The sequence below is a fragment of the Candidozyma haemuli genome (genome assembly GCF_002926055.2).
Source record: "Candidozyma haemuli strain B11899 chromosome Unknown G_2014730914, whole genome shotgun sequence".
Classification (NCBI taxonomy): Eukaryota; Fungi; Ascomycota; class Pichiomycetes; order Serinales; family Metschnikowiaceae; genus Candidozyma; species Candidozyma haemuli.
Genome location: NW_020289905.1, coordinates 439,020 through 452,586, shown reverse-complemented (window position 1 = coordinate 452,586; position 13,567 = coordinate 439,020). Strand labels below are relative to the sequence as shown.

The 13,567-nt window shown below is 44.5% G+C and overlaps 6 protein-coding genes across 6 annotated transcripts; 3 read left to right on the top strand and 3 right to left on the bottom strand. All coding sequences in view use genetic code 12, as the record gives it.

Annotated features, from left to right (window-relative positions):
* Positions 1 to 52: 52 nt before the first annotated feature.
* On the top strand, positions 53 to 1,384 carry CXQ85_004318 (uncharacterized protein; the record flags this gene model as incomplete). The annotated part of the gene is made up of 1 exon (XM_025487942.1): positions 53 to 1,384. The coding sequence occupies one exon, from the start codon at positions 53 to 55 to the stop codon at positions 1,382 to 1,384; it is 1,332 nt and encodes a 443-aa protein (XP_025341750.1).
* Positions 1,385 to 2,510: 1,126 nt separating this feature from the next.
* CXQ85_004317 (protein disulfide isomerase) lies at positions 2,511 to 3,410 on the top strand (the record flags this gene model as incomplete). The annotated part of the gene is made up of 1 exon (XM_025487941.1): positions 2,511 to 3,410. The coding sequence occupies one exon, from the start codon at positions 2,511 to 2,513 to the stop codon at positions 3,408 to 3,410; it is 900 nt and encodes a 299-aa protein (XP_025341749.1).
* Positions 3,411 to 3,476: 66 nt separating this feature from the next.
* On the bottom strand, positions 3,477 to 4,289 carry CXQ85_004316 (putative serine hydrolase; the record flags this gene model as incomplete). Its single annotated transcript, XM_025487940.1, has 1 exon — positions 3,477 to 4,289. One exon carries the CDS (start codon positions 4,287 to 4,289, stop codon positions 3,477 to 3,479), a length of 813 nt encoding a protein of 270 aa, XP_025341748.1.
* Positions 4,290 to 4,423: 134 nt separating this feature from the next.
* CXQ85_004315 (nucleotidase) lies at positions 4,424 to 5,257 on the bottom strand (the record flags this gene model as incomplete). The annotated part of the gene is made up of 1 exon (XM_025487939.1): positions 4,424 to 5,257. The coding sequence occupies one exon, from the start codon at positions 5,255 to 5,257 to the stop codon at positions 4,424 to 4,426; it is 834 nt and encodes a 277-aa protein (XP_025341747.1).
* Positions 5,258 to 5,446: 189 nt separating this feature from the next.
* On the bottom strand, positions 5,447 to 6,982 carry CXQ85_004314 (uncharacterized protein; the record flags this gene model as incomplete). Its single annotated transcript, XM_025487938.1, has 1 exon — positions 5,447 to 6,982. The coding sequence occupies one exon, from the start codon at positions 6,980 to 6,982 to the stop codon at positions 5,447 to 5,449; it is 1,536 nt and encodes a 511-aa protein (XP_025341746.1).
* Positions 6,983 to 10,547: 3,565 nt separating this feature from the next.
* On the top strand, positions 10,548 to 12,548 carry CXQ85_004313 (uncharacterized protein; the record flags this gene model as incomplete). Its single annotated transcript, XM_025487937.1, has 1 exon — positions 10,548 to 12,548. The coding sequence occupies one exon, from the start codon at positions 10,548 to 10,550 to the stop codon at positions 12,546 to 12,548; it is 2,001 nt and encodes a 666-aa protein (XP_025341745.1).
* Positions 12,549 to 13,567: the final 1,019 nt, after the last annotated feature.

Sequence of the window (13,567 nt, the reverse complement as noted above, 5' to 3'; positions counted from 1 at the left end):
GTTTTGGTCTATATAAACCTGAGGCCTTCCCTTTTCCCTCTTTATCACCAAAATGTACGATTTCCACGTAGAGAGCTATGTCATGCTCGAGCAATTCGAGAAAGCTGATTTCCATCCAACAAAACTTGCCAGCATCATCCACAAAACCATTGAACATTTTGCAGCCAGCTATGTCAGCCACTCAACCGAAACCTTCGAAACAGATACCCATATTTGTGCCGTCACTGAAGTTCGGTTCAGGTTTGCTGGGCCAATAGAAAAAGCCGAAAGACTCAAGGTATGGTTGTATGAAACAAGAGCACAAGTCAAAGATGTCCAAAAGCCAAAACAGAGACTTGAGTATGTATTGAGAGGCCATCCCGGAGGGCTTTCAATGTCAAAGGCTTCTTGTGAATTTATTTCCAATGGAAAAACCTTCAATTATACCAAAGCTTTATTCCCCATGAGCCATGCTCTCTATGGCAGCAAGAGAGTATCACAACAGACAAGAGTCTACGGATTTTGTCCTGATAACAGTCAGCACATCACCATGAGGGCTTCTTTTAGACAACAGAAGTTCAAGAGCGACCAGAAGAACAGAATTGTGCTTCCTCGAACCAGAGTGTCTAAGTTTATCAAGGTGAAGTTGGAGAACCCCAAGGGTATTAGAAGCCTTAACATTGCACGCTTCAGGGTTGAACTTCATCGCTTTACGTGTACTAGGAACCTCAAACAGGATACAGTGTTCTTTCCTGAAAAGCCTGTTTGCAAACATAACTTTCTTACACTTTTGGATAAGAGGTGTTCTATTGATGTTATACCAAAGGCTGATGACCCTACAGAAGCAGTGATTCCTGATCATTTCTTTAAATGCTTGCTTCCACTAGTTGAGCCAACTTCCTACTCCAACGAGTGCATCAGAAGCTATGGAATTAAAATCATGCTTCAGCTTGAGTGTATGGATACGCTTTGGAGCAGAGAAGTGGAGGTTTTCCTTGAAATCCAAATTGCTCGTTTGGAGTTCAAGTGTCCCAGTCCACTGACCCGTTTGCTTTACCCAGAAGAAAAACAGAAGACTGAAAAGTTCAGGTCTATTGAAACGTTTGACAGGTTTAAGTTTTACCCAACTGACGTTACTGAGGATCTCTATAAGAAGGTGGAAAGGAAAGGGCTCGTTTACCAGGGCCATAAAATGGAAACACTTACGAGCGATGGCGCTGTTTGTGTGTTTTCCACGGTGCTGGCTGTAACTCCAAGGAGAAGTCCCGAGGAGCTGATGGTCCAGGCAATGTCGGTTTTAAAGAAAAACCGTATGTTTTATTCCCAGGCGTCTTTGGTCAGAGAAGTCAATGGGGAATGTATGGGATGCAAGAAGCCGTTGGACAGCACCGCCACTGCTACATAGGGTTTAGGGTTTAGTAGGGGTAATAAAAGGGAATTGATACGAGGTGTAGGTTGTAGGTAGAGTGGGTGGTGCTTTGATGAAGAGTTTGTTGAGAGTAAGTAATGTAAGCTTCCTAAGACTTGTGACAGGAGGAGATTATTGGTATCTATTGGCTTCCAAGCAGCCAGCTTCGATTGGGAAAATTTGGGTATTCTTTCAGGAGGTATTAGGTATAGTATGTATTTAAGTAAGGCTTTCTGGAGAGGTATCGCTTCTGGAAATAGTGAGTCTCTGTCATGTACCTCTGAAGTCACTAGTCTGTCCATTTGTATACTATTGAAAGTTGGATTAAGAAGAATAAATATCCTTGTTTTTTTCTTTAAAAGACAATTTTTTATCTTGTGCTTATTTACCCTACAAAACCGAGTATATTCTGGACTTTGCAGCCATTAGCAAATACTGCCAACTTCCACCAAAATTACAATTCTTGTCTAAAATCGGTAAAAGTCGTCTATTATTTTCCAAAGAGCATCCTACCGCCTGTGCTAAAATTGTAGCCCTTTTTATGGTGTTTCTGTCCCTCTATGGCCAAAACTCCACTAAGCATTAATAGTCAAGTGATTCACAACCTACTTTCGCCCAAAGCACCCAAAGCAGCAAGTAAAAGAACTACAGGTACTATTTAAAACATGAAGAAAAATAAACCACCCAAAAAGAAAGGCTTATCGTGAATGTAAAGTACCTATTATCCACCTATTCATGTTCCATAGAGACAACATAAAGCATATGCTATTTCCCCAAACCAATGTATTTCTTGACAAATAACTATTTTACCATAACAAAAGCACCCAATTGCAACTACTAAACCATGAAATACCTTCATTTTTACCCATTTTTGACATTCTCCAGTACCATTTCTACCTCACCATACTACCCTTCCCCATTCAATCCACATTCCCATAATCCTACAAGAGCACCCCAACCAAAAAGAAAAAAGAGCAACAAATCAAGTAAATCAAACCCCAGTTATCACCTAATACAAACAAAAATCACTAGTAGAAAAGCCAGTCCCTCCACCTCCCACCTCCACCATCACTTAAGTGTATTCGCGTTTACTGAAAACTTCACCACCTCACCTACTCCCCCAATGTCCACCTGGCTTCGACTCTTGACAGTCACATTCCTCTGCCTCCTCGTGGCAGCTCGTGAACTGGGCGACTCATACACTAACGATCCAAACGTCTACGAACTCACACCGCTGAACTTCGATAAGGTGGTCCACAGATCCAACTACACGTCTATCGTCAAGTTCTACGCTCCGTGGTGTGGCTACTGTAAGCAATTGCTGCCTATCTGGCATAAGCTCGGGAAGTTTCTTCATAAGGATGGGAAATATGGCGTTCACGTGGCGGCGGTGAACTGTGATAAGGACTCCAATAAGCCCTTGTGTGCTTCTTATAGAGTGCAAGGGTTTCCTACGTTGGTGGTGTTCCGTCCGCCTAAGTATGCTCCAGGGAAAGCTCTGCTGAAGTCGAAACATGTGCCTGAACCGTATAATGGCCAGAGAACGCTTAAGGCAATGACAGACTTTGTTTCTGGCAGAATTAAGAACTACGTGACGAGAGTCCACGGGTTGAAGGACCTTCCTGGGTTCTTAGAAGGCGAGGGGCCTCGTGTGGTGCTCTTGTCGAAGAATAGTAACGTTTCGCCGGTTTATAAGACCATGGCGATTGACTTTCTTTCTACAGTGAGTTTTGGCTATTTGAAGACAAACGTCGCTGAACCTGCTACGGTGACTGTGGGTGGAAAGAAGGTTGATCTTCCTATTCAGGAGGGCGACACGCTTCCTATTTTGTTGTACTGGGACTCTGAAAAGGGCACCTTCTCGAGGTTCAACAAGGGTAAGCTTACGAATAAGCATGAAATGGAGTCCTGGGTCCAGGAACAAACAGGAATTAAACCTACTGAAGGTGGTCTCTCCAAGAAAGATAAAAAGTACTACGCCAAGTATAGAGGCGAAAAGGTCGTGGAGCACGATGAGCTTTAGCGACCCACTCTCCAGCCCTGATCCAGTGTTCATGCATTAATAAATATATCACCTCCCCTGTCTATATCACACGCCAACCTTATCCATCATGGCCAAAATGTCATCCACACTGTCGTCCTTCTTCTCCTCTGCCTTCTTCTCTTCCTGCTGGATCCAGTTCACCACCTGGTCCACGAGCAACTTCGAATTAGGCACAAAATGCCCTCCTGGATGCTTCAACAAGTCCAGGTTCTTCTTGCTGCTCTCGTAAAACGTATACGCTCTATCTTCGCCAACCACCGTATCTAATTCACCCACCACATGCAACAACCTCGCCTTCGTCAGCTCTCCATCATCTTCAGTATAGTACTTTTTAATTTCAGGCATAAGCGACGTGTCTATCCTGAACCCAGAGTAAAGCACAGCAAAGTCTAGAGGTGCTCCAAAGAGCTCTTCGAACTTGTGCACCATGGCCCCAGCAAAACAAGCACCTTGGGAGAACCCGATAAGCCCCTTAATAGGAAGCTTCGTATCCTCTTCATCCTGTTTTTCGTACTCTCCCAGCTCTTCATTAAGTATGGCATTCTCATCCATATACTTCTTCACACTCTCTATCGCCAGATCGATCTCGTAAGTGTTATCTGGGTTTTTTATCCACCAGGCCCGGTACTTCACGAGGTCGTCGTCGCCTCCAACAGCTCCAAACCGTGAAAGAGAGTCTGTGGTGGGAAGTTGGGCTGGAGTAAGCTGGATTGGAGCATTCAAGTATACAGCTTTAAGTTTAAGCAGGGCGAGTTTTTTCCGGAGCGCCAGGGTTTTGGCGTAGAAGGCCAGGGCCAGCTGGGTGAATCCATGGAGAAAAACGACCCTGGCAGTGTATTCGATGTTCTTTTTGGCCATGGTGGAGAGAACGGGTTGTCTATGGTGTATTTTATTCCGTTTCTATATAATGCGCACTGGGAACTCCAGATGAAGATGGAGCTGGAGGTGAAGAAAGGTCTTTGGCATGTCATAGTAGTAGTGTCATAATGTCATCAGGCGTACTTTTGGAGTTCGAGGATGTTGCGAAGGATGGTGATCTTTCTGGACCCTTCGTAGTACTTGGAGTAGTCGTCTTTCTGCTTGAGCTGCTCGTACTCTTTCTCGACTTCGACGTAGTGGAAAACGTGGCCGAAGCCGAGATCGAATGCTGCCTTGACGTTGATTTCGCTGTCGTCAACAAACGAAAGCTGGCCCAAAGCGGCTGGGTCCTTCTTGTCCACTTGCACTGTGTCAAGACACCTGAAGAAGAACTCGTCCATGGGCTTGCAAACAATTGGGCACTCAGAGTAGTCACAGTAGGTCAAACCGTCGAAAAGGTCGCCAAGACCAAGGAAAGAAACAACTCTCAAGGCGTGGTTCTTGTAGGCGTTGGTGATAAGCCACAAAACGTCATAGTGATGGGATTCCTTGATCTGGATAACCATATCACGCAATTCCTGGTTGAACGATAAAACCGACTTCAAATCAAGCGAATCGTCAACCTGAGAGTTATACTCCAAGGCGTCCACTTGGTGGTTTCTCACCAACCCTTCAAGCGCCAATCCATACGTCTTATAGTAGTTCATGTGCAATTGGTGTGCTTCGTCGTCATTCAACTGCAAATTCTTCTTAAAGTAGTTGTGGATCTTCACCTGCATCATATCGTGGATCTTTGTCGACCTTTCATAAAGACAATTGTCGATATCAAAGAAGAATATCTTCTTGTTCTTCAATTGCTCAGGCAAAGGCCCATGGCCATACTTTAAAGTGACCGTGGAGCCTGGAGTGTCTGGGTTATCGATTTCCGGGTTCTCGTAAACAAGTGGTCTTTCGCTGGAGGTTGTCATAATAATTATCAGGAAAGAAAGTAGTAGTTGGAGAGTGTGACTCTTATCGGTACATTTGAAGAAGTAATAGCCGGGATGGATGGGCCACACCCGTGCACCACGTGGGGTCTGTATTTTGCAACCAAACCCCAACAAGAAGTGTTATCAAAGTTCCACAAAATCATAATAGATTGCGCTTTTCGTGGGGAATTATGGGTCCTCGTAGAATATGTCTTTTTGTATGAGCAGGAGGTTTTTATTTAAAACCGTGCTGAAATGGTCTAATGCATGGTATGCCTCACTTAGTCCAGCTGAGACATCTGCTTTGTATGGAATGTCATTGCTAAGGAAAAGCCAGTGGCTCATATCTTGCTGGAGACGGTCTTTGAGGGACTGGAGTTGGATGTGGAGGGTCAAGAATGGCTTTTTGTCGAGGTCTGAATAGAGCATCTCGGTGAGAAGCCGCGTACAGATTCTGGTCTTGAAGACGTATTTGTAGATGGGGTTAGCCAAGGTTGAATGCTGGGCGACCGTCGTGGGCAGCCGTGGGAGGGAGTCGTTGAGGATACTGGTGATTTCATCAATGGAAAAGGGGGAAGTGGAGGGGTGGAAGTCGTCAAGAAGGAAACTTCTCAGAAGCAGCACCAAAGTGGCATTTTCCAGGCCCAGGGTGTGCTTGAATGCTGAATGGAGGTTGCTCAAGAAATTAAAAATAAGCTCGTAATGTTTTTGGTAGTTTTCATCTGGTTCTTTGCCGTAGTAATGGGGCTTCAATGCAAGGAAGGTATCGTAAATAGCCTTTGATGAGTCTTCCGCTGCTATCTTCGAGAAAGTAGGCTTCATAAGGAACTCTATGAGTGAGTCTCTGCAATGCTTATTGGCGTAGAAGTCGGAGGATGCAAGGAAGAAGCAGAGAATATATGGAACTCTGTCTGTGGACGGTGAATATGCGAGGAAAAGCATTGAAGCTCGAAGGATCGATAGACGAACGTTATTGTTAAAGTGTCTGATCTTAAGGGGCATCTTATACGCTGGTTTCGTCCCGCTGACCTTTTCTAGGGCCTCTTCAATCCCCATAACCGGCTTACCATCATCTTCAGGCTTATACTGCTGCAAAAAGCGTAGGTAATCCTCGAGAAGTGTCTCATCTAGGCATTTTCCAATACACCAGAAAGCCACATCTTCCTTAGTAACACCCCTTCCAGCCAATGCCCTATTGTAAGCCGGAAAGAGCGACTCGTCCATGCTCAAGCCCATCAGGTCAATCAACGTCCCCTTTTCATCCAGAACATCACCCAATTCCACCCTATACACATCTCCAAAGAAGTAGAAGTGCCGGTGTGCTCGTAGCGAGTAATGGTTAGCATAGTAATGCTGGATATACTCTTCAATCACGTCGTTTGCAGACTTATACGTATATGTCAATGCCGAGCCGTTATCGTTGAGTTCCTCGAGAATCTCCCTCTTGAGTCGTCCAAGCTCCTCCAACTGCCTTGTCGTCTTCTCCTGTTCCTCCTTGATATGCTGGCTGATCTCGTTTGCCTTCTTCAACAAACTAGTGTTCTTAGCGCCCTGGGTCAAGAACACCGTAGGTATACTGACTTCGTCGTCAGAGTCCGCCGTGGCTGTTGATGTTGTTGCTGGAGCAGGCGTAGGCGGTTTCCTCGGCTTTGCCAGCCCTTTCATGATGGCATTGAGGATATCGTCATCGTCCGTCCCGCTCAGGATCTCGTCACTGTCGCTCATGTGTCTGGGCAGGGGAATTAGATGAATTGATGCGGGGAAAGTGGAGGTTCAAAAAAGCTGGATTGAGGAAAGTAGGAGGAAATCGGCTCCTTTTATAGTTCTTCAGGGGCGTGGGCGGGGACGGGACAGGACGGTTAAGTGGGTTTGGTGAAGGTGTAGTTAAGTATGGTGCGATGAAAAATGGCTGCGAATGTGGAGGTCCTAGAGGAAGAGGTAGAAGGGAGGAAACGAGTTGGATGGTTTTGAGGGAAGTTGAAAAAGGCTGGTATTTAACTTGGCTTATTAAGAGGGTGGGTTTTGGGGATCTGCAAATTTTGGAGATTTTGGTGGACTTGGGTATGGGAGATTGGAATATAGAGGGAGTAAGAGGCATCCAGTGACTGGTGATATGGTGCAGTCAATGGACTATGGTAGAAAGGTCAGGAAAGATAGAATACTGTTTTGGAGGTTTATCTATTAAAGTGGTTGTTGTTAATGTTACTTGGGGATCACTGGGAATTCAATCTACTAGTGTCTTTGTTGGACCTGGTCATTGGTGAACACAGACAGTGACTGAAGACATTGAACATACTCAATCCTTATAATGAGTATTAAAGATTCATCAAGAAAAACTCAGAAATAAAGGTACGTGGGCTTCCCTTTCTTTCCATGTTGATCTGGCTAGTGTCACTCCAAGTTCTGTCTTGAATACATGGCATGAAGAGTGATAAACTCTCTCGTAGAACTACCTCCGTAAGCATCCATAGAAGTAGTAAAAGTAAATGAAGTTCAACTTATTAGTACCCTTGGTCAATTCCAACCAGCAGGCTAAGCGTGTCTTGCCTTAAGAAGCGACCTTATCACAATTCCACTTCCCTTACCTGAATGCCACCAATGCCCTCCAAACCACCACCAAATAATGTTTTCAAACAACCACATCAACTAAAATACTCTTCCTGTTTCATTCTATTAACTCTAAATATATTAACCGAAGACCAAAAAAATAACTGACGAAATAAAGGAAACTTGTGGTACCAAAGACACAATAAATAAGAAACCAACCAACCACCAACCGCACAACCACCGACCACCTCAGACCACACAGACAAGCCGATGAAGGGGAAGAAAAACCCTCCAAAATAACCCGTGCAAGGGCGCCAAGCGATGACGAACACCCCTACGACGACCTCTCCCAACCCGTAACTTGGGCCTGAAGTCTGCAAACACCTTCCAAATACCTGCCACAGGCCAGGCCAATACCACAACCACCAAGAATCTCGCCCAGCCAATCCAATCCTGTTCCCATGATAAACACATCAAAACAATCAACCCATAGAACAATTGGAGCAACCAGTGGATCCACCACCTTGCCATCCACAACCTCTCGGCAATACTCCACCCACTGGAGGTGACATCCCTTATTCCGACGATCAACCCATCCAGAGGCTTCAAGCCCGTGATATCTCGAAGCTTAGCTTTGTTGGGGCTGGGAACCGTAAAGAACGCTGGAGCTTCAAATCCCAAGCCGGGAGAGACAGTGACGTTGGATTTCCTGAGCTCGAGCGAAATTCGGCCAACCACCGATTCCCCTGGCTGGAGTGTTATTTCTCGTATAACTTCTACCCCAGCTTGGAAACTGGTTACTCGAATCCACGTTTCTCCATTGGCAGTGTATTCTAGGAGCAAAAGCGATGGCCGAAAGCCTTTCTTTTGAAGTATGGCAAGAAGTGGGGCCATGGCGACAGACAACAAGAGGATAAGGTTGAATATGGATGTATAAAAAAATGAAGAAATCAGCCAGAAAGTGGGAATTGTAGGGGTTTATATACTCGTGAAGGGCCCTGGTCTCGAGGGTGTTACGAGCACGGGCCGTGTTCCTGATCTACCCCAGGTTTCAGAAGTCCCTATGTATATTGTTGATGGGAGAAGGGATTGGAGATTTATGGGCATGGTTAGAAAGCTGGAGGTTTCAGGACTTCAGATCAGGTTTTGGAAATTTCAAATTCCGTCTGTGGAAAGAGTTACATGGGATGTTCTTAGAAGTACCTGAAGCGCAGCCGAGACATGTATGTGCGGCTGGATAACCGTTTGAAATTTGGTGGATTTATGGATGGGGAGGAGGAAATGGGTTGAAAGTTGCAGTGGAGGATGAAGAGAGATGGAGGTTATGTGTGTTGAATTTTTGTAGGATTTGGAGTCAAGGAAGGTCGTAAACGGTATGGTGTTTGAGAGATGGAAGGTTGGTTGAGGGTCCACTTGGTATAAGTAAGGGAAAGCGTTGGAAAAGTTTGGAAGTGGCTTGTAAGTTAGAAAGAAGGATATTGAAGAACGAAAAGAAATGGGGTTATTGATATTACAATTGGTGTAGTAGATCACTGGATGGTGGTGCCTTTGGGTGAGTCTTCAGTAGTGAAGTTCTCAGACAGCCAGTTGATCTACCAGTAATTAAGATGAGAAAGTAATGGTTTTTTTACTATAATTTTATGTAGTATATAGTGTCTTTTGTGTCTCAGAAGACCTGGCTTGAGGTTGGCAGCCTACAGCATATACTTATTAAAGTGTTATACCATCATATGGAGCAAGCTGACGTTTCTGTCCTTCCCGCCATGGGCCGACAAAATCTTCCATTAGACTTCCCTATTTTGTATAATTGAATAAATGATAATGAGCGAGTAGACCAGGACGTAAGAGCTTGCCTACACTTGCCTCATAAATGCTCGAAGAGCTTGGTATGAGTTATGCCCTTACACCCATCCACGAACACCACCAAATCAACAAAAAATCAACGTTAGACTTTCCCTAAATAATACGCAACGCTATGATTTATTTTCTAACAGCCTTACTTGAATAAACTAGCCCTGCCTCTCCTACCACCTTTCATCGACCTTACCAGGCAAACCTGAGACACACCATCTCTCCACGAGCCCAAAGCCCAGAGAAATCAAAATTTCAATCAATTCAGTCAAAAAAATTCAATGAATTAAGTTTGAACCCTTTCAAATTCGGCATATCTCTATATTACACGTTGTGCGCCGTTAGGCATAACGCATACTATCAACGCTCAACCAACGCCCATACAAAGCAACCTCTACTGAAAAAAAGGCACTCATCAAAACCCTTACATGCCTACCATTCTATTCCCGGCTATTGACGGCTACGTCTCGGAAAGTGTGCGCCCCTATCTGGCCCTTTCTGGTCTTTGTACCCGAGAGCCCTCACTGGCTGTAGTTTTTTGCACCCACTAACTGTACACCCAATTGAGCTACTACTGGCAATATTGGTCTCTAAATAAAGATAAAATACAGTTTAGAAGCACATATCAAAAATCCAAATCTCCATCTCTTCTCTGTGTAAAGTTATCGCTCCCCAAACTTTTTGTATTTCTCAACCATATAACCAGGTCACTCTGCTTTCCCCAGCGCTATACTTTCCCTATTTTATTTCCTGGAGCCAAAATTGCAATATTTAAGGACGCCCACTTCCCACTTTTTCTCTTCTTTTTTCTCTACCACTTTTCTTTCTTCTCAGAGTTTGCCTATTAGAATTATCAACACTTTACAACACAAACTCATATAAATCATCAACAATGGTTCAAGTATTCACATTTCAGCTTCCCATTGACTCAATGGACAGCGAAAACCTCCAAACTTTAAAATCTACTTTGGATATCCCCATGGATATCGAGTACCTTGAGAAGTTCTTCACCCACTACTTTCAATCAACCTCTAGTCCTCAAGCTAGAACCCTTTTCCAGTCGAAAGTCGATGCCAAAATGGCTGAACTTGTTACGAAACCTGCTTCGTCGACTGATATTGCCCCCGCTACATCCACTGAGACGGTTGTGAGCGACGTATCTCTTGTCTCAGCTTCCAGCTCTTCTGGAACCGACCTTCTGGCTCTTAAGGAACCTGTTTCTTGTTCTCCTGCTTTGACGAAGGTTAAGAAAGCTTCAATTTTACAGAAAAAGGCTTGTTCTCTTCCAAAATGGTCAGATACCTTCTCCAAGAAGCAAATAAAACGCCTTTCGACCTTCAAGCCCTCTCGTCCAGCTCCAAAGCTTATTATCCATGATGGTAAGCTTCCAAAGAAGCACTTTTATGCTCACAAGGCAGTCAATGGTCTTCAGACTCCACTGAAGATGGCTGTTCCATCAGTCCAAAAGATCGAGGCTTCTGGTAAGCTCCATAAGTCCAATTTGCAGCCTGGTCTGTACCACCACTTCAAGAAGCTTCTCAAGTTTCAACCCTTTTACGACCAGTATCAGGACGACGGGCTTCTGGCCCAAAATGCAGAGAAGTCTTACGTTTTACCTGGTAAACCATTTACTGCTCCAAGAACAAAGTTAAGGGAGGAGTCTTCCACTACTAAGGTTTCTATTGAAACCAATAAGTCTTCCCAGATTAAAACCTTGTCGTCTGAGTCTTCAAAAGCTCTTGCTTCCATTCCGGCTGTTCCAAAAGAACCTGTTCCTTCTAAGGCTCCCAAGGTTTCTGCTTGGGACATGAAGGTCGACTACAAGCAGTGGATACTGTCTTCCAATGGTGTAAAGGATGAAGTTAAGAAAGCCACTAAGACTTCTAAGACTTCCAAGGCCACTAAAGCTTCCAAGAACTCCAAGCCTTCTAATGCTTCCAAGGCTCCTAAGACTTCCAAGGCTTCCAAGTCTCCAAAGGCTTCTAAGACTCCTAAGTCTTCCAATGTTTCTGAGCCTCCTAAGTCTCCTAGGTCTCCTGAGACTCCTAAGTCTCCCAATGCTCCTAAGTCTTCCAAGTCTTCCACTGATTCCAAGGCTTCCTGGGCTTCTGTTCTTTCACAGCCGCCAGCAACCAAGAAGCAAAAGACCAAGTCTCAGTCTGAAAAAAGGTTCCATCCTGGCAAGTACCTTCTGAAGTTCAAGAATTACTTTCACAAGTCTGCTTCTCCTGTTGAACAACCAGAGAATGGCATTTCCCACGTTTCTCCAATTGAAGAACCTTCTGAGCACCTTCCAGTTATTACTGATGAACAAGTTGTCGTTGATCCTCCAAACAACTTACAGGTGAGTACTTTCTCGTACTACCACCACTTCAATAAGCTTTCAAAGCTTCTCGAGTACCATCAGACATACCACCAGTATGCTCCTCAAGTGTCTACAGCCGTCAAGGCCTGTCACACTCCAGTAACTGAAACTCTTCCAGTTACACTTCATGGAGCTTCCATCAGCTTTAATTCACCCAGGACTGTCAAAGTTCCTGATCAAAAAGAACTAAAGCTTCTTGAACGGACCAAAATCAAGGAAGCTGCTCCTTCTCTGGACGAAACCTCCTCCAATTCGTCTTCCTGTCTTTCAGAAACCAACATTCATTCCGTGGCTTCTCTGTCTCCAGATGCCGATTCCCCCAAGGCTTCCAAGGAAAAGACCACTAGTATTAAAGCCCCAGTGGCTTCTTCAGTTCTGAAAGACGAGGTATCACCAATTGCCTCGAAGAGTTCTCATCCTATGCCTTCCAAGGCTAAATTAAGAAGGAAGAGAAAGACAGCTTTGAAGAAGTGTGCCAAATATGATGCTCCCGTTGTCTTCAGACCATTTGCAGTGTCTGAAAGATGAGCATGCCCCAGCAAGTTGAAGACTGGGTGTTAGATCCTTTGCATAAGCGACGGTGCCCTTAAGTTTAGCACTCGTCAAGATGGCCAAATGGCTATTAGAAATATATAAAAAATAAAAATAAAATATAATAAATAAAGATGTGGTGTAGTTGGAGGAAAGAAGGTGGTTAAGGACGATGGAACTGAGCAGAGCTGGGGGCATTTAGAGTGACTTCCGAACAAGACGTAAACATTGTGGGCGCTGAAGGTGGTAGCTGGCTGAAACAAGGAAAAGGACAAAGCCAGGAAAGCATCCTTACCTTACGTATGGTTTTAAGCAGCATGGCTACAGCGGTGGTAAGTAGGTGATATTATGTACTTCCATTTTCCTTCAAAGGTACTTAGACTCTATCAAAAATCCTATGAAAATGTTCCCAATATTGTTTTCAGGCTCTATGTTAGTATTAAGGTTGTTGTAGAGAAATATACACTAAAAAAGTGCTGGTCTCTTCCACTGGTCCTCTACAAACCTCAGTTGTAGGTCAACCCTTTTCCACGCCAATTCCCCAGAAACCTTCCACTATCCCTAAAATACAAAACAACGTGCTTTCACACCCAATATAAAATATCCTTCCTCGAAACCATTTTGAAAGACATACTCTCGAAGGGTTTCCTCTGACACTTCAAGTCCACATTTCCCCATACTATACACCTTAACCAACAAACCACACTCATACCAATTCACCCCAATACCAACGGCCCTCTAAAAATACCAATAGCATTCGACTCCCCATTCCTCCAGCCATTAAAAAGCCAAAATTCCTATACATCCCCAATTAACATACACAGTCATTTCTCCCTTTCATCTTTCACTAAGCACTGGTCCATCACTTCCACCTTCCACCAACTTCCACCCCAAGAAACCCCCCAAAACACCACCAGTTATCCCTCCACTTCAATTCCTCTTCACCACCACACCTTCCCATTCCTCCCACTTCCTCCCATCCAACTCTCCATAACCACTTCGGAGTTCAGCGCAGC